Consider the following 20,487-nt stretch of genomic DNA (forward strand, 5'->3'; position numbering starts at 1 on the left):
CATTTGGAGTTTATTACAAAGTAGCAAAGTAGCAAAAAAAACTTACATAAAGCTCATTTCAAGCAATTTGTAAAATATGGTTTTTCTATTAAAAATTATGACAGTTTAACAGAAATGTGCAAGAAGTTGTTTTTCCATTCCTTTGATTTATATTTGTTTCAAACAAATACTAATAAATGATGTTTACTGAAATTGGGAGATTCTGCTGAACAACCCTATCTAGCTGAGATTTTTAAAAGCTAATCTGAGGTTCCATTTTGGTAATAAATTTTTTTAAAGGTGACATTAATGGGAGTGATGTCAAGAGGACATCATTACAAATGCAGTGAAAGACTGATTCTTTTGAAGTTTTTCTTTATAGAAAATCATCCACTTAGCTCAGATACCAAGAAGAAAACGTAATTGTTGAACATGTTGAAATGTCAAATGGTCATGTAAACACATATTTTATATTATGCTCTGAAATATGTATATTTATGGATAGATGCCAATAAATATTAAATGAATTAAATCAATTGTCCTGCTTTTTACAAACTTTGTATTACAATAACCTGAAATTGTATATCCAGAGATGATTAAAACTATTTTATGCTTTTTTGGTGTTTTTGTTTGTTTGTTTTTGTTTGTTTTCTGTTCACAGAAAATGATGACCATTTAAAAGGCTTGCAAACCAGATTAGAAAATGCCGACGTTAGAAATGGGGATCTCCTGAGAGCTCTGAATGACACTTTGGGAAAGTTATCAGCAATTCCAAATGGTGAGCTTTTAGGACACTGCAAATTGTGCCAATTGTTCTGAACTTCTAAAAATGTTCTATTTTTCAGCACTTTTTTTTTAAACATTACACTGCTGTAGTCAGGATATTAGATACTCATTTTGTTACTTATTAATTCTTCCTTGTGAGAAGGAGAAACTAACCATACTATACACTGCGATATTTCTTATCATTTGTTACCTCAGCTGACATCAGCAGGACTGTGTTACAAAAAGAAACATCTAGCCATCTTATTACTGTATTGTTGTTCCATGTTTCAGCCCAGGGCATCTTATAATATTAGTGGGAAAGAATGAAATCATACAGACACTGTTTCTAAAATGTTGATGCACTACCACAAAGCTGCAGGTTATTACTGTACCGACAGTCATAGGTGAGAGCCAGCTGCCTCAACACCTATTTCAGCAAAGTTCGGTTCCTTAAATGTTTCAGCTTTCAAAAACATTAGCAGTTCAACCATGTCTGTGATATCTTCCGACCTATTACAAGTACTTGAAGCTATTGCTTGGTATACTAAAAACACTACTCTTTTAGGCTTCCTATTTTTGTATTTTTCATAGCAGGACATAATAGCAAGGGTTGCTAACATTTACGGAGTGCTTACCCAAAGTGCTTATGTTAGGTGTATGTGAGCCTCGTACTAATCCTACAAGGGGAATAGCATTATTTTCCCCACGTTACAGGTGACGAGCTGGGACACAAGATACTGAAGGTCATTGTTAAAAGTGACATACATGAGATTTGAACCCCACAGTTTAACTTCATAGTTTGTGGTCTTAACAACTAATCTACACATACTAGTAAACATTTATGTTTACAGTAGATTTTCTTTATACAAATGTGACCAAGGGAACAAATGCATATATTTATACAATGGAGGAAATATTAAAATCTTAATTATTTTTACTTTTTTTAACATGAAAAAATCCAGAGTAACTTTCTAGTTTTCTATTACCCCTTCAGTAGTAAGGAAAGTACATAGAAAATTTCTAAGGCTGAAAACAAATGTAAAAACATGAACACAGCCCAGCCGGCATGGCTCAGAGGTTCAGCATCGACCTAGGACCCAGGAGGTCATGGTTCTATTCCCAGTCAGGACACATGCCCAGGTTGCCGGCTGGATCCCCAGGAGGGGGCGTGCAGGAGGCAGCCGATCAATGACTCTCTCATCATTGATGTTTCTCTCTCTCTCCCTCTCCCTTCCTTTCTCTGAAATCAATAAAGATATTTAAAAAAAAAAAAAAAATGAACACAGTCTAACATACCTGAAAAAAATATGTTATCTAGCTCTACCCTTAAACTAAAATCCGTTGATCCCCCCCCCCTTCCCCATGGCTATGCAGATTAAATCTTAAACCTACTTTTTATGAGGACTCACTTGGATAAATTTTTCTCTTTAATATGTGTAATAGCAAACCACAGTATATTCTTCTACAGTGAGCATTTAGAATAATCACTTTGCTCTCCTAAGAGCTAATCAGGTATTCATAGCAAAGGTCCCTGAGAAAATTTAATTTAGCTTAAATTTTAGTTCATTTGTTACAACTGAATGAGACAAAGCTCAGCCTTTCCCTTTGCAGGTGTATTCCCTAGGCCAGCCGGCTGAGCCCTGCTGCATGGATTAAGCCACTAACCCCAGACCCTTTGTTTTGTTTCTCAAACGCTCTTCCGCTGGCAGACACAGCCGCTAAACTACTGGCCATTAAGAACAAAGCAAGACAAGCCAACGACACGGCAAAAGATGTCCTGGCCCAGATTAAAGATCTCCACCAGAACCTGGATGGCCTGAAGAAAAATTACAACCAACTCGCAGACAGCGTAGCCAGAACAAACGCTGTGGTAAAAGACCCTTCGAAAAACAGTAAGATCCCCTCTTTCATCTTGATTGTGTCATTTATTTCTTCACACTAAAATAGCAGCCTACACTCGCGCCCTTAGAGCTGGAAGGGCCCCTCGTGGGGACGGAGTCTGTCTTTCTCGTGCCATAGGCTGGCTCAGGAACCGAGGGTTCTGCACTCAGAACTGGAATCCAAGCCTCCCCGCTCTGCGCCACGGCCTTTCCCCTCCAAATGGGTCCAATCGAGAGGAAATTAGGAATCCTCAAAGTCTGCATGATATCTGACAGAGGGATGCCAAGCACTTTTTCATCCGTCACTGTCATTGAAAACACGTTTGTACCTGGGGAATCATATCCTCAAAGCCGGTGAAGTTCCATGGAACATAGAGGCCAAGGGGCATTCCAGTTAGAACATGGCATTAAAATGGTATCAACCTGAAATGCTTTGACATTCAAAAATATCGATGTTTTATTATTTAGATTTCAGTTATTTAACATTTTCGGGAAATTAAAGCATTCATCTAGTTTACAGAGAATATTTCTTCACATCTTTTGTATATTGCATCAAATTATATTTAGTTAATAAAGGTTTACTGAGAAATGTGGGAGAGCTTAATATAATGGTAATTTAAATGATTACGTGTAGCCAATAAACCTTAGAATTTTTATATATTTTTTCCAATCTGTAAAGTGATAAAACGTTATCATCATAGGTAATTCACCAAAGGAGACCCTTGATTTTTTGGACTTGTTACTTTTAAGGGAGTAGCCCTCTTTACATACCAACATTTTTTCATTGGGTATCAGAATATTTGTAGAGTATAAGACGAAAACCCTGTTATTGGCATTACGTGCTATATAATTCAGCGCTAGCTGGGGAGCGGGGCGTGGGCTTTCCACCCCGCAGCCTCAAATCAGATGCCAGCGATGCACTGGGACAGGGCCGGGCGGTGCCAGGGTGAGGGCACCTCGAAGCCGGGGGGGGGGGGGGCGCTCCTCCCGTTTCTTCAGGGAAGAAAGAGACCAGAGGCGCTGGTTGGTTCATTTACTCTCGAGTAAGCCCAGGCATAGCTTCTCCCTGTGGCTCAAAGACTCCACCTGAATCAATGGTTCAGACAATGTCGAATCCCATTTCCCCTAAAAATGGACGAACATAAGTTTTAAAGTAAATACCACTCTCTCTTTTACTTATTTTTGTAATTTAAGATATCATTTCATTCCATTTCAGATCGGTTCTCAGCTGACAGTGGCCTTTTCATAACGTTTATCTCTAACATTATTTATCCTATCCTCTATCGAAACGGCTAATTATCTGTAATATAAATTAAACCAGGCCTGTTTTCTCTCTGTTAGAACATTATAATCAAGTTCTTTTTCATATGAACAGTGGCCTCTAAATGACAGGTTCTTGTGTACTTTTACCTGATAACACTAGTTTGGCTTCAAATGAGATGCATTTGTACTTAGTGCCTGTTATGAAAAGTATCATTCTGTGATAGTTGTTACTTTATAATATTGATAAAAAATACTTCCTCATGGATTTTCTAATTTCTTTTTGTTTTACTTCCATATGAAATGACCTGCAGAAATCAGTATGTATATGTTCACTTACATACTTTTGGTAACTCTTATGCCTGACTGTCTCTTACAAGCAGCTTCAGCTTTGCATGTTGCCGTGTTCAGGCATTGCTTTAAGCATGCAGGCATTGCTGCTCTTTCCAGTGTCACCGTGTTAATGCTAGATATATAAAAGGAATCTTTCTTTACAAAAAGTTAGTATGTGAATGTGTTTGACATACTTCTAGAGAATTATGTTTAGAGAAGCACGTAATAAAATAAAATTAAATCTTAACGAATGAGCAACCCCTGGGATATAAAAATATTCTTGCTTAAACATCCCATAGTTTAAATTCAAAATCAAAACTAAAGCTGCAAAATAGAAAATAATAATAAAATCCAACATATCAAAGCCCAAGAAGGCTCTCCTCAATGGAAAATGAGTGCAGTTACATTGCTAAACAAGCGTTGAAATAAACAATTTAGACAATCAATTCTATAGGTCAAACAAAATAAAATTAACTAAAAGAAAGAAGATGAAAAAGCATTAATGAATTAGAGGACAGAAAAATAGTGGACTTGGTCAATCTAAGAGGTGGATCTTTAGGAATATAAAGATAAAATATTTTAGATGCTTGGCAAGCTTAATAAAAAAAACAAAAAAAAACCACACAAATAGGCAAAGTTCTCAAGGAGATATAACTAGATAAGGGAGGAAATTTAACACATAAGAGGAAACTTGGCAAAACTTTATGATTATAAATTTTAAAGCTTAAAAAAGATAGATAATTTTCTAGAAAAACATTATCAAAATATATCTTCAGAAGTTATTTAAAAATCTACACAGTCAAATAATTATGGAAGAAAGAAGTTTTCAAAAACTACTGCACAAGAAAGCATCGGACTCAGAATCACAGATGATTTAATTTTAAACCTTCAAGAAGATCATTTCCATATGATTTAAACTGCTCCAGAAGATAGAAAGGAAAAAAGGGAGGGAGCGGGGGAACCTGCAGGATCCATTTTGAAACGCTTGATAGAAACTTCTAAGAGCGTTAGAAGGAGAGGATCCATTACTTGCCTAAGCCTAAGTAGTCTTTGCTTAACCCCTTTTTCTCTTATGAATTTCATCTAAAGCATTTTTCCTCAATTCTAGAATTTGTCAAATATTAGAGTCGTATTAGAGAATTAAAGGAAGAAAAATATGGACAAACGCTTTATTTAAAAATGTACACATTGAAGGGTAACTGTGTTTATGTTGAGTTATCTACATAATCTACAAGGGCTTTCACCCCAACAACCTACATTGGGAAGAAAGTACTCAGTTCGCGATTTAGCAAATCTATTAGTGTTAATAAGAGACCTGTGCTTTTTAAACATCACTAACAGTATAACTCATAGTTATGACCAGGAGTTCAAAATACTTAGTTTAAACCTAGTTTAAAAGTCATCATTTCCTTCCTTTTGAGCACATTTGATTAATTCCCGGGGATTCTTCCCCAGTGGTGCAGTGTCAGCCAGAGAGCAAGTAACTCATAGTCCAGCAGGGCACATGGCCTCGGACCTTAAGCAGTTTCACTTTTTCATCAGGGTCCCAATGACAGAAAACAGAACAATCCCTGCTCGATCAGATAATAAATGATACAGTTTGGGTAACTCGGCCAGCTTCCTAGAGAAAGAATAATTAATTTTCCATGTGTCATTTGTCCTATGAAAAGCACATGCCAGAAGTCTATCGATCAGTGAAAACCTTCAGTTATTGGAGGTTATACTCCTTTCGAAATTGTCAATATTCAACCTTTTATTTTTACCTACAACAATGGCAGTTTAATATGGTTCAGTGTAATAGAGAGAGCAGGATAATCAACTCTTCTTCAAAATGAAAATGAACTGCAGCATGAAAGATTTAATTAAAGTATAAAATAGGCCTTTAGTCTAAGGGTTGTTCAACATTGAAGGGTTTCAGGAGACATTTTGATAGCTTCTCTATTTAAGATGTGCAAATAAAGACCGTGAGGGGAAAAAAGAAAACCAATTTTGTGTTACAAGCCTGATTTAAATATAAGTCTGGCTCGGACAGGCTAGGTGATGTTTTAAAGACACTCATTTCCCTGATTCTATGAGTAAAATTCTATTTTGTAAAGATTAGCTTTTTGGCTGAAGCTGGAAATTAAGCATTGAATTGAGTTTATCACGGTCCCAGCCTTCAATGCTAACTTTCACTTTCATCACAGCGCCCGCTGGCCCTCCTCTGACAGCCCCTCCGCGGCCTGCTGGAGTCCCCACTAAAATATTCCCATTTGCCGTCACACGCTGCTTCAGCAGGCATGGCCTTGCTTCTGGCATGTGGATAAGATGAAATTCTTTTAATTATTTAGTTAAGCATACTGCCATTTTCATCTGTCTGTGTGTGCATGTGGGTGTGTGTTTGTGCATGTATGGGTGTGTGCAGGTGTGCATGTGTGTGGTGTCTGCTAACCTTGTCCTATGCAGTTGCAGATGCAGATGCCACTGTGAAAAATCTAGAACAAGAAGCTGATCGACTGATCAATAAACTCAAACCCATCAAGGAACTTGAGGATAACTTGAAGCGAAACATCTCTGAGATAAAGGAACTGATAAACCAAGCCCGGAAACAAGCCAATTCTGTAAGCTGTTTTTACTTACAGTGTCACTAACGGGTTGTATTTTTGGTATTATTTCCAGAAGGAATGTCTTCCCCCTGTATATCCTGTTGAATGATCTTTGGGGTTTTTTCCTTAACTTAAAGTTATTTTGGGGGGAATTGGAGAATGGGAGATTAAGTGTTTTGTGTGTTTTTCATAAATTTCAAAAGACATTTCTTGAGAAGCATAATCACCACCAATTGTTTCATAAATTGATATTCCGATATATTTTATTATTATTTAAATAGAGTGATACAAATTGCAAGAATAGAAACCTTATTTTTATATACTAAAAAAATATGGATGAGAGTGCCTTGCTCTTGATGAAAGAACAAAAAGGCCAACCAGTGGGGTTGTAGCAGGAATGAATGAACAAGGTTATATAAAGTAACAGCAAAGAGGAAAAATTATTTTGGTTACAATTTTTACAGTTTCTTTCTCTTTTTGAGGGGGGGAGTAAGTATAGGAAACACCTAGCTGGTCTCAAGCTTTTTATATTTATTAACTACTACAGGACGATTAGGGTAGAAGCAGAACTTTCTAGAAGATAGCATCATAATGAACCAGGACAGAATTGTTAATGCCAATATCTAACTATCTAGCCAAATAAAGTTATCCCATAATGGTTTTAGAAATAGAGGGCGAAAATAACAGTTTTCATGTTGTCAAGTTTAAACCCAATTCTTTTTAGATACCCAAGTCTTTCACCTTAAAAGTTTTTTGTTTTCCCCACAACTGTGAAGCTAGAATGACCAGAAAAGACCTTTGTTAATCCATCAATTTATATGTATTTTTAGTAGTGGCCAAGAGTAAAACCGAGTGACAATATATCCATTTTCCCCCTTTATACATATCTAATGCCTCTAAAGAAGGCCAAGACAATAAGTTCAGTGTGTACTTTGAATAGGAATTCATGACTGACTGAAGAGAAACTTAGGAAATGACAGAAAAGATTAGTGAAGAGGATGCACATAAGCTCAGAGTTAAAAAAAAAAAAAAAAAAAAGCAGGAGGGTTGAGAAGACATTTATTGAGCTGCAATAGGAAAACCATGTAGGCACTATGATGACAGGTGATCATTGTAAAAGCAGAGCACAGGGTGAAAATCAATCATATCGTACTCCAAGGTTTGGAGTTTTATCTAAGATTTAGCGAATGTAGGAAACCATCTCTTATGTCCAAGGCTACTTGCTGTGAAGTACACAAAGATGAACCAGGAACACACCCAGTTTATAATGTTGTAGAAGAAATAAGACATGTACACAAATAACTAAGATAATGCAGAATGTTGTGCTACGTTGTCTGAGCAATGGGAGGGCTGCAGAGTCCTGAAAGGGAAGATCCCCTCCGCCAGGGCCCGGTTTCCTGCACTGAGGGAGTTGAGCCAGGCCTTAAAGTGGGACGGCGCTGGGCATGGGGGCAGTGGGGGCACAGCGTTCTCAGAAGGGGATAGCTTGAGCCAAGGCAGAGAGAGAACATTTCAGGGTTATTTTATGAAAGAGGAGCCTAGTTTGCCAAGATTATTAGTAAAGGGAACCTTAAACTGGAAAGGTCAGTGGAGGCAGGTCTTGTCAGGCCCCGGATAGTAAGTTAAGCAGTTTCATTAGCTGCAATTGAAATAAACCTCACTGGAGAAACTGAAAGTTCTTGATTATAAAATGTAACATAATCAGAGCTGAGCATTTTGAATATGAATCTGAAAGGAGCTTTTGGGATAGACGAGAGAAACTAGAAAGAAGGAGGGAAATTTTGTGCAAAACCCAATTGTGTCAGTGGCAGGAGAAAGCAAGAGATTGACATACCACTCAAATAATATTGTATTTTGCAATATTAAGTTTAAAGAAGCAATAATAGTACATATTGTATTGTGAATCACATACTTAGCCACATATTCTGCCTAGTTATCAGGTGAGGAAATCTAAACATTTTTATTGTCTTCATTGAAATTTTGAAATACGCCCATATATTTATCAGTTATGAGAACTTTCCCACATCACCACCCAGGGGAAAAAGATAAAATTCTAGCATGTAAATACATAAAACCTGTCTCCAAACTCAAAATGAAAGACAGGTATAAAAGTAATGCCAGAAAAAGTGACCATTGCCTACGTCTTTCAAGGAAATTCTCAATCACTTTTGGAAATAGAAGCTGTAACAAAGTGCCTTGCTTTCTGTAAGATGTTAGAAATCTGTAAGCACCCAACTTTTTTTCACATGAGTTTTATACAAATTGAAGATGACATTTGCCTGATTTATAAACATATTTGTAATCTGGCATGAGTATCTGGATGTGGCCCTAACACATACTCAATCTGACCAAGAAATCAAAGACATTTATTTTAAAGTAGCTTTTTTTTGCTTTGCTGACTTTGAAATTGAGCGGCTGATACTCTTAAAATGAATGACCTAGTTGCTAGATGAAAAATGCAGTAAAAATCCAATAGATATAATAATGGGATCTTCAATAATGTTTAACTGAGTTCATGATGATAAATTGGTAAATAATGTTTATGAGAAATGCTTTAGAGATACCTAATGCTTAGTGATTTTTGTTTAGAAGTCTTACTAAGGATTCACATTAGAAATAACAAGTTGATAGAACCAAATATCTTAAAAGGATGCTTGTGTTTCAGAAATCTCTCTCCTTTTATGAGGGATATATCTTAGAGATTTCATCTAGAGAAATTTGTAAATGCTGTACTTGAATTTATTTAAGTCAGTTAAAATAAATATAATTATAAAGAAAAACACAAAATGTTTAAATGAGAAAGTAGTAGCTATGGACTAGTTACCAACATTTTGAGCTCCCTGAATTTTTCAGGTACTGAGCATGTATTCAAAACCATAAGCCAGAAAACAGAAAATCCAGAGGATTTTGCATATAAATGTATAAGAGCTGACCAATAGGCTATTTTATAAGATTAACCGCTACATATTGGGTATAACAGCATCATTTTGTTCAGAGAACCATATGTTTTAGATATGTAAAGTGTGCTATAAAGCAGATTAATTGTAACTTTTAGTGATGTTAAATATCCTTTGCTTAAAAATGGGTGCCTTCTTAGACTTACTTCTCCGGTGGCGTTTCATCAGTTCAGGTAGGCTCCAGTCCTGGGGCTCTGTCTTCTGCATTTGGCCGCCTCCTTTGGAACACCCTGATCATGTAATCCCCCATCATTTCTACCAGCTGCATCTAAGCAGGGCAGAGGCTCCTCCTGTGACCCAAGGGTCATGTATTCCACCCACAGTCAGCCATCTCTTTTCTTAACAGTAACCAAGGAGTATTATAATATTGTGTTCTTTAAACAAGTTATTTGTGACTAAACTAGTCATAAGCTTATAAAGCATATACGAAATAAAGATAAAACAAACTACACACGTAGTTACTTTTGACTGCTACACCAGCCCCTCTAGAAATATGGGTATGATTCCTGCTGGAAAGAGCTCAGGCTATTCTAATCATGAATCCCAGTCAGACCTTGAGGACTTCTCTTTGATCTTATGAAGTCAATGACACTCACAGCCTGCCCCAGATATTAAGTTTGCTTAGTGCCAAGGTCTTCTCTGTTGATGGTTTTGGTTCACTTGCTGTAAATTCCTAAAAACTCACTATCTCATACCTTTTCCCAAACATGAAAACATCTGAAGACTGCATTTCCCCTCCCTGCCCGCTACTATAGCATCTTTCTCTCACTTTGCTTCTTTTTATGTCTAAGCCCTTGGGTAGCCCTTTGTATAGCTGCTCCTCTGATAACCTCTGTGGCACGTTTCCTTTATAGTATTAACATCCAGAAGAAAAGTTGTGCACTTCTGGTTCTATTTTTCAGAAATTGATATTTTGATTCATCTATTCTAGCACTTTATGTAGAAGGGAAATGCCATCATTTGTGAAACAAAGAACTAAATTCCTGGCTGAAAACCACACACAGGAAGATTATCTTCTCCAGAACACAGACCAAACACCCTGGGGACCAGAGTGGCCCCCAGGGCTGTGCCCCTAGGTTAGGAGACTGGGCCCCACCCTCGAGGGAAGGCAAGGACTGGGACGCAGTCTAAGCAGGAGGCTTCCTCGATTACTCCAGCCCCAGGCCACCACACAGGCCTCCATCAGGGGGATCCCCTGTTTCTTTCAAACACAGGATTTCCTCTGCTTGGAGATGTCATCTGGATAGCAGATTAGGTGAGAAAGCAGTATACAAATACACGACGACTTCTGCACTGTCTGTAGGGGATTCAACAGATCTGCTGTATCCCCAGAAGTTCTCAAACGTATGAATTTACATATTTGCCATAACCAAAAGCCCCTCCGTAATCTTATCTTTTAAATCCAACCAGTATAGTCTGTACCACCGTTGGAGGAGTCCCATCGCTGCCCACACCCTCACCCTAATTAGACTCTTGAAGACACCCCCTTGTGTCACCATAATATGGAGACGGGTTTGGCGCCCTAGGCTGTCTTATCTGGAGTCTGCACAGCCCTTTCGTGGCGGTAACAGTAGTGCTTGTTGGTTTTCTTCAAATGGTGGAAACTATATGAGTAACACAAAGTGCTAGAAGGAATGAGAAAATGGAAACTCACTGCCAGTGCGGACCAAGAGGCTTCCTGAAGGCGGTGTTTGAATCAGTGGCAAAGAGAAGTTTTGCATCTTCCCCGGTCTCTGCCTCCTACTTTGAGCACTATCACTAACAAAGTAAAGGCTTCTCTCTGAGCCCAAGCAACAATGGTCTTGTCCTGAAAATCACCTTTTATGGTGCACGTGAACCAAAGGAAATTAAATCAGATCATCAACTAGTGTTATTTGTGACTGAAGAAAAGCTCCCAAAATGGAAATAAAAATTGGTATGAACTGTGTCAGGTCTATTCACATAGGCATTCCTTTCCTAGCAATTTATAGTAATTTTTAAAGTAATTTTAAAGCAAATTTTTTCTTTTGCTTTTCTAGCAAAAGAAAAAGGAGCTGTTAAATACATTAGTGGTGATAGCCATTGGAAATTATTTCTGTTTCATTCCTGGAAACTTAATAAAAAGATATAATTTGTTCTGAAATGTATATGCTGAGTGGAATGATTAATATTCCTCTCACTGTTAGAACATCTAGAACAAAATCCATTTGGCCTCTTTCAACTGTAAGAACATGGGAAGGTAGATAATTTCCTCTTGAAAAAGAAAAGAAAAATGGTTTCCTATTTGAAGTGATACCAAAATTGCTGAAATTTGAATTGCAGAATTTCATTAAACAACCTTAATAAAGATATTACCATTAACTTCATGCAAAATCACCTTTAGAAAGTGTTGCCATGTTCCTAAAGGAGTAAAGTATGAGGTAAGAATTTGTTAGTTGCATGCTTCAAAAAATAGTAGTGTGCTAACAGGACTTGCGACTGTGAATAGCTTATTGTCAAAATGCTGGTGGAAAGCTGCTCTTCTCTGCCCTCATTAGTGAGTATGATAGCGTCTGCACATGGGCATTTAATGATAGTATTTCATAATGGAAAAATAACTTCAAAGAAGAGATGATGATGGTTTTGTGGTTGTTTGGGAGCTATTTAAGTTTTCTGAGAGATTTAGTCTTGGTTCTTTGTACCTTGCTTTTCTTGAAGATCAAAGTATCCGTGTCTTCGGGAGGTGACTGCATCCGAACATACAAGCCAGAAATCAAGAAAGGAAGCTACAATAATATCATTGTCAACGTGAAGACAGCTGTTGCTGACAACCTCCTTTTTTATCTTGGAAGTGCCAAATTTGTAAGTGTACTATTCAGCATGTCTTGGTTTACTGTGTATGTGTGTGGTCAGAGGTTAACCCTGGTAGTATGGAAAATGTATGGAATCCAATGACCTGGTCCCAAAATTATGTAATGTCGCCAGCCTTTCAGACTTGAAAAACCTCAGAATCTTACCTCACAAAGTTCTGCAGTGCCAAATTAAGTTAGAAGGCAAATGAAATGAAGGAAACTTTTTACAGTACTTAGACACATCTGCTCTTCTGCGTGTGACAGAACAGAGAACACTAAGAACATGTATTATGAATTATATTTCCAGATCCAGCTATTTAAGAAGAAAGACTAATAGGAATAAATCTTTTTTTTTTTTTACTTTTCTCTGAGAAGTTACAATGAATTCTCATGGTAAATGAAAATGGCAAATTGTGTACAAACTTTTTGCCAATAAAAATTCTTCTGATTCATGTTGAGTTTATGACTCAAAGAAGTTATATTTGCAGAGGCTCACCTAAAAAATTGTAATTCCTTTCATTTTTAAAAAACTATTTGACTTTGCATGCATGGGGACCTTCCAAAATTAACATGACTTTTCAACAGCCCACTCGTTGCATAAGTCAATACTTGGAATTCTGGTGAGAAGCTTGGGGTCACCTTGAGTAGAAAATCATAGCTGGTCCTTCATAAATGTCAGTGCTCTTGGAGAAAACAATGAATTATGAATCTAAATATTTTCTTTGATCTCTACCACAAGTATCAGAGTAAGAAAAGACTTTGTCTCAAAATTAGTCGTAACTAGAATTAATTAAATTAACACATACACCTCAGCAGTATGGACAATTGTGTTGCTTTAAAGATACAATAATAAAGTATTGCTTAACTATACAAAATAATAGTTCATATTATTTAGGAATTTTATTCACACATGACTTCTAATTATTTCACGTATCTGCAAATGGCACCTGTTAAAAAGAACACTGCTGGCCTCCTCTTTCTGGGTGCTCTGTATCTGATATGTATTGTTCTTGTGTTTCTCTGAACTAGATTGACTTTCTGGCTATAGAAATGCGAAAAGGCAAAGTAAGCTTCCTCTGGGATGTTGGATCTGGAGTTGGTCGTGTAGAGTATCCAGATTTGACTATTGATGACTCCTACTGGTACCGAATTGAGGCATCAAGGTAACTAACTCAATAAAGATTAAGATAAATGACAGAATTTTGAAGGAGTTTCTCAGTTTATAAGGAAACTCCTATTTTCATTTCCAGAAGGTATGTATACAAACTTGTATGCAGTGTATGTATAGATTTGTATATATGTGTGTGTGTGTGTGTGTGTGTGTGTGTGTATAAATTTTCTGTATTATGTGTATATGTATAAATGTTTGCAAATTGGTATCTCTGTAGTGCCTGTTAGGTACTGACAAGTCTTCAGGATACTGACCCGAGTGACCATTTATTTTGGATGCCCTTATCTGGCTGGCCCTGGGAACCCTGAGGCTCAGTTGTTTTCCACCTTACATCACACCTGAAGGAGGAATGCTGAGGCTGGGCCTTGTCCAGAACCAGCCAGAGCATAAGCTGCCGCGGTGCCTGTCTTTGGTGTGCACGGTTGCTCTTCTAGCCTACAGGCGCGTGCAGCACTTAAATGCTGGCATGAATACATGTGGGGTCCATGCCACCTAAAATGGGAAGTAACAGGAAATTGATTAATTCTATCTTTGAAGCTTTAATTCCATTAACTTCTAGCAGCGTATAGATTACTTAGAGAAACCGTTCCTATCCCCAATACTCCGCCTCCCTATTTCTTAACTGTCTACTATACCCAAGGCAGCTAATAGTTAAGAGGTACTGTTAAGGGCCTAGGGCTAGAGATGAAGTTGATTAATAATCTCGTAGTTGTTGAATCTCAATGATGGATACCTAGAATTTCATCCTATGTTTGTATGTGCTTAAATTTTTTTCATCATAAAAAAACTTTAAAGAAAACTTAACGAGAAGCAATATCTTCAGTTCCTTTGTAAAATCGTCAGTAAAAGAGAGAGAGAGTGTGTGTGTGAGAGAGTGAGAGAACAGCAAACAAAATGTGCTTCCACATGTAATGGTGGGGGATGGGGGGTTAAGTACTTCAAAAACTTAAGAATATTTATATTCGCTAAGTACAGTTCTTTTATCAGAAGAGATATGTTCTGTTAAAGAAGAAGAGTCTTATTTCATACACTCATTTTACTGTTTCCCCGATTTTCAGTTAATACTGCAGTCTCAAAGATAAAAAGGTTACCAAAATGAGACAACAGGGAGAGAAATATGACACTAAAGTTTTGTTATGACAGCTTGTCTCAGAAAAGAGGCCAGATTTTCATACTTAACAATTCATGGAAATCAACCACTTTAAAAAAAGTCAAATACAATAATAATAGCTTTCAAAACCACATTAATTGAATTTAAAAGTGAAGGTCTTTTACACAATTTGTATACACAAGGCTGAAGATGAGACATTATACAATATACATTAAGATGGTATGCCAAACAATAAAAGATGCACAGTTCCAGGAAGCCAACTGCAGCAAATCTGGATCCAAGATATAAGAAGGGGTTTTAGGAGAAAGTATGCAGTTTATAATGCAGAGAAGGGTGGATTATTCAGAGTTCAGTTGCTGAACTGAATTAGACAAAATGCTAAATGAAGTAACATTAACTTGTTTAAATAGTACATGTTGGTAAATAGTAAATTATTCTGTAAGGCCATAGGAAAAAGGCTTTTTATTTAACCAATAGCAGTCTCATCAGCTAATTGCTGCTGTGTCAGTTCATATCAATGGACACACACAGAATCGGGGTGTGTTGCTCACTGGTCCTAGCTGACTCTGACAGTAAATATCGAGCAAAGATCAGACTCTAGGTTTTGATTTGCATTTTAATGAATATGGAAATTTTGACGCTAAATACCCAGTTATCTCCTAAATATTCCAAAACAAGTCTCTACATTTTATACCTTTTCAATCTGAAGCTACCAGAAAGGTGATACATAATTTATTTTCTTCCACTTCCTTTCAACACGCACCTGGAAGAACTGGGAGAAACGGAACCATTTCTGTGAGGGCCCTGGATGGACCCAAAGCCAGCATTGTGCCCAGTACATACCATTCAGCGTCTCCTCCGGGGTACACGATTCTAGACGTGGATGCCAATGCAATGCTCTTCGTTGGTGGCTTGACAGGGAAATTGAAGGTAATGTGTTCTTCCCCAGCCTATCTACCCCATCTTTGTGGGCGACTCCTGACATGGTTACTTTGGGAGAAGCATGATAAAACTCTGCAAAAACTTAACCACTTTTTACTTAATTTGTATTTTTGAAAACAGGAATTTATATTAAGAATTTTCTTCTTCAGATATTCAATACTGGAAATACAATATTTTAAACTCATGTGTACACTTACTTAAGTAGTTGTTTTGCCCTAACCTATGGCATTGATTTTTGGATATTCTTGTTTTAGTTGCCTCAAAAGCAAAGTGATTTTTAAATATACTTTATTTTCTGAGTCAACTTGTGATTCATGGATATGAAGTGCTATAAAATTCAAACTCACATCTAATTAAAAGATTTATGAATACCTTGGGAAATATCACAGGAGTCGTAAGCTTTCAAATTATGATCCAATTTTAAAAGTTTTCGAGTAGCTCTTCTCCCCATTTTTATAGAGTAATGCACTTAATATTCATAATTGCTCCATGATAGGTCCTTGCCCATTTCAAATTGCAAAGTGCCTGCATTTTAAAGAAGCTCATGGTGATTAAATGGGATTAGGTGTTGGAAAACGACCTGTGGGTGAGATGTAAGAACACAACCAAATATAATGGTTAATCCTGGGCTTGTCAGAATCATCCTGGGATGAGATTAGTCAGAAAATGTGAACAGCCAGGGTGACCCCAAATTTATGAGAACTCAACCTTCTTATAGAGTGATGTTGTTTTATTTGCTTTGTGTATGAGATCTGACTCTAAAGTTTTGTAATTGATTCTACAACTACACACTAAAATTATTCTCATTTCTTAGAACTGCATATAAATACATATGGTACATAGTAATATATAGCCATATTGCCAACTTTCTCTTCTCCCCAGAAAGATTAATTTAGGGGTGGCACAGAGCAATACAAAAGCTATGTATTTTGAAATCAAGTCCAGGTTGGATCCTCTGCTCTATCATTTACTAAAATACAACTTTAGGGAATTCACTTAATCCCTTGGGCTTCAGTTGTCTCGACTAGAAAAGGGAGATGAGAATATCAGCTTTGCCTGTATATTTATAATAAATTTTTATAACACTTATATAGCCCTTACTATGTGCTCAGTAATGTTCTAAGTCATTTACATGCATTAACTTATTTTTGACAACAACCCCGAAAGGTAAGTAATATACTCCTCATAGTTAAGGAATCTTAGAGAAAAGTTAAATGACTTGACTAAGGTCACACAGCAGTTAGTGGTGGAGCCGCAGTTAAACACAGGTTTGCAGGGACAAGTGTCTCAACTCATAATCACCATGTTTCACAAACACAATGAATAGTGAGATTATGTTCACACAATTTATGACAAATGCCTAAATCGCACCTTAAATAATTTTTATAATTATCCCATGTCACTGGGACAAAGCACCTTTCTTAGAACAGTCTCAGAGGAAAATAAAACAGACAAATAAAATCTATAGAAAATCTCAATGATTTTAGCCAAGAGTTTCAAGAAAACTGCCACACCAGAATGTGAAGAGAAAGCTGAAAACAAGTAACTAAATCAATATGCAGATGAAAATTCAAAGAAGGAGGAAAATATAGTTTTTTTAGGATGCAAGAAGGCAAAGCAAAAAGCAAGTAGCATCCACAAGTAGAATAATCAGCCTGTGGAAAATTAAGAGAGGCCCTGACCGATGACAGAGGGTCCCAAGGCCTGTCCGACTCACAAACGCCATCGGCCTGATGAACATGCCTTCCACCTGGCAGTGCACCCGCCTCACAGCAGCAGGAAGATGCACACGCTAATGAGTGTAACCTAAAATTGTCTCTACAATTTTATTCAGTGACCATTTTTCTACATTTGTTCTAAAACCTAAACATGTCAATTCACTACCCCCGGCCCCAGATTATTTAGATAAACATGGACTAGCTTTGGCAACGAGTTTCTAAAGTTATAGATACCAAAATATAGTATTTCTGTGTAATATGTCAATGCCAAAAGACACAGTTGTTTACAGCAAGGTTCCCCAGCATGGACTGAGTCACTCCCCCTCTTTGTGGCTGTGTTATATACCAAGCTTAAGACCTTTCCCTCTGAGGACACCAGGGTTGTCGTTTAACAAATATTTATTGAGTCCCTAACTGGGTGCCAGGCCCTGTGCTGTGTACACCAGCAAACAATGCCAACACAGTCCCTTCCCTTACAGATTTACTCTTTCCTTCATTTTCCTGAACTGGAAACCTGCTTGGGTGTAAAAGGAAATGAAAAATTGACTACAGCACTGTCATAGGGTAATTCATATGTAGTCAGTATGTACGCCTTCTCATGATCTCTGGAATAAATCTTAGTGGTGTAAAAGCACTGACATTTATTAAATACCTTCTCTGTGTCAATCACTGTAGGTGGTACCATAAGTAAATTATCTAATTTAATTTTCCTAATAATCCCATGTTAAAGACAAAAAATAGAATCTCAAAGAAGATAAGCAGCTCACCTCAAGTCAGAAGCTAGGCCGTGTTTATTTACCAATGGTGTTAAACTGGTTTAGCACAAAATAACCAGGATCTAATATGGCTAAAAGATGAATATGTGCATAACCAAGAATATAAGAAAGAATGAATGACAACTATTCCAGATTCTGCTGCTAATAAATCTTACAGGTACTCAAAGATTTTTAGTGAAATTCTAAATTCTAACAAATATTATATTTCTGTCTGCAGAAGGCTGATGCTGTGCGTGTGATTACATTCACTGGCTGCATGGGAGAAACATACTTTGACAGCAAACCCATAGGGTTGTGGAATTTCCGAGAAATAGAAGGTGACTGCAAAGGATGTACTGTCAGGTTAGTTGAGATGGGCTGGCCTGTGGGTCACAGCTCTAGTCATATTGTGCACTATTCTGTTATCATGTGGATGGGATGGAACAGGCTCGAAGTGCTTATGTTCAGAGGTGGATTTATCATGGCGCTAATGAAGGCTCAAGTCCCTTCCCCAGTTGGTGCAGGCACTTTCCAGGGCCCTGGGAGGTGTTCTAGCAGTACTTTTACATGGTCATATGTTTTTGTAAAATTTGCAAAGGTCAGGTATTTTAACCTCAATCAGCTAAGACTATTATCTCTTTCCACTCCAACTTCCCTTCATGTCCAGGAGCTTTTTTGTTTATGTGGCTATCCTGTAGTTATAATTTCTTTTTTTTTTCTCTTTTTAATAAGGATATTTTTATTTTTATTTTTTATTGAATTTATTGGGGTGACATTGGTTGATAAAGTCATACAGGTTTCCAGTGTACAACTCTATAACATATCATCTGCGCTCACCACCCGAAGTCAAGTCTCTTTCCGTCACCATTTGTCCCCCCTGTGCCGTCTTCCTCTCCCTACCCCCCTTTCCCTCTGGCAAACACCCTACTGTTGCCTGTGTCTTGCTTTTTATTTGTTTGTTTGTTTGTTTTGCTCAGTCCCTTTTTCACCCCAAATCCCTGCCTCCCTGGCAACCATAACTGTGCATTTTTAGCACATCTGTCAGTCAGCAGGGTCAACACTTCTTGCCATCAAACTACCTTCACCTATTCCTTTTAAAGTAAACTCCTTGGTGGTGGAAAAAATAAAATAAAGGGAATAAATAGATCAAAATAAAAAATAAATTAAAAAAATAAAAGTAAAATTCTATATTTACTGAAATAACTAAGTATTTTAAATTTTCAACATACCTTTTTGTATGATGCGGTATTCTGATCAAGGTTGTTATTGGTTTTGTGAGTTCTCTGATTACAAAGTTGCCTAAGTTTTGAGCAACCTGCCCTAGCCCTATTTTCCTATAAACCCACTCATATCTGTAGGAATATTTTTTACAGGCCTCCTGGTGTTTGTTTGTTTTCAGAACATAGACCACAATTTAACGTAAAAATGAATCCTTCCAATTTTAAAGAAGAAATGTATATGAGGAAGAAGTAAAAGATGAGGCTATAAAAACATAGACTGAGAAAATTTTGTAGATCTTAGAATGTCAGTTTTAGAAATTCATAGCTATCCAGGAGTCAGTAGAAGGAATATCGTTGTTGTTATGCTTTAGAAAGAATAATCTTTCACAAATATAAAAAAAGAAGTATATCTTTTTTTCTAATTCTGAAAATAACATTAAGATTAAAGTAGAAAAGAAAATATGCTACAAGTGAAATGTATTTAGCTGGACACTGAAATGGTGATGAAATGTTAGTATACTAAACCCCAATATGCACCTACTTCTACAGTCAACATGTTACATGTGGAAGAGCATGGCTGTTCCAAACAGCGTAATCAATCCTTTCTAACCTGACCAGACATCAAGGTTCAAAAGGGAAACAGAAGGTAATTTAAGAAACTTAGCATTTATTAATTATAAAAGAATAGTTACTTTTTCTGGTAAATGTATTCAAAATGAAAAGGAAAAACTAGTATAATGTTAGATGTTGAAATATTACAGGCTACATCTGGAAGGACTCGTTTTTTTCATCTCAATGTCTCCAATTTAAAGCCAGACTTACCTGGTTTTGGCCAATGAATCAAGTGAAGTAGGCTGATCTACAATTATATGTTTAGCTGTTCTCAGCACAAAACTCTTTCCTGCAGATTTGCCTTTTGCTTGAATTGGAGAATGTCTTAAAGCGTTGGGGTAGAAAGGGGCCTTAGAAATCATTCCGTGATCTAACCCCTCCAGCTCACG

General features: G+C 37.0%; 1 protein-coding gene across 6 annotated transcripts in view; it reads left to right on the forward strand.

Annotated features, from left to right (window-relative positions):
- Nucleotides 1-20,487, forward strand: part of LAMA2 (laminin subunit alpha 2) — a 459,384-nt gene that overhangs the window by 395,505 nt on the left and 43,392 nt on the right. For all 6 annotated transcript variants that reach the window (XM_081140004.1, XM_081140000.1, XM_081140002.1 and 3 more), the window contains 7 exons: nt 641-757; nt 2,454-2,636; nt 6,663-6,817; nt 12,436-12,579; nt 13,599-13,732; nt 15,622-15,781; nt 18,505-18,629. In XM_081140004.1, coding sequence (XP_080996130.1) covers nt 641-757; nt 2,454-2,636; nt 6,663-6,817; nt 12,436-12,579; nt 13,599-13,732; nt 15,622-15,781; nt 18,505-18,629 — 1,018 coding nt within the window. The remainder of the gene's footprint in view (nt 1-640; nt 758-2,453; nt 2,637-6,662; nt 6,818-12,435; nt 12,580-13,598; nt 13,733-15,621; nt 15,782-18,504; nt 18,630-20,487) is intronic.

The sequence above is a fragment of the Miniopterus schreibersii genome (genome assembly GCF_964146895.1).
Source record: "Miniopterus schreibersii genome assembly, chromosome: 6".
NCBI classification, from domain to species: Eukaryota; Metazoa; Chordata; class Mammalia; order Chiroptera; family Miniopteridae; genus Miniopterus; species Miniopterus schreibersii.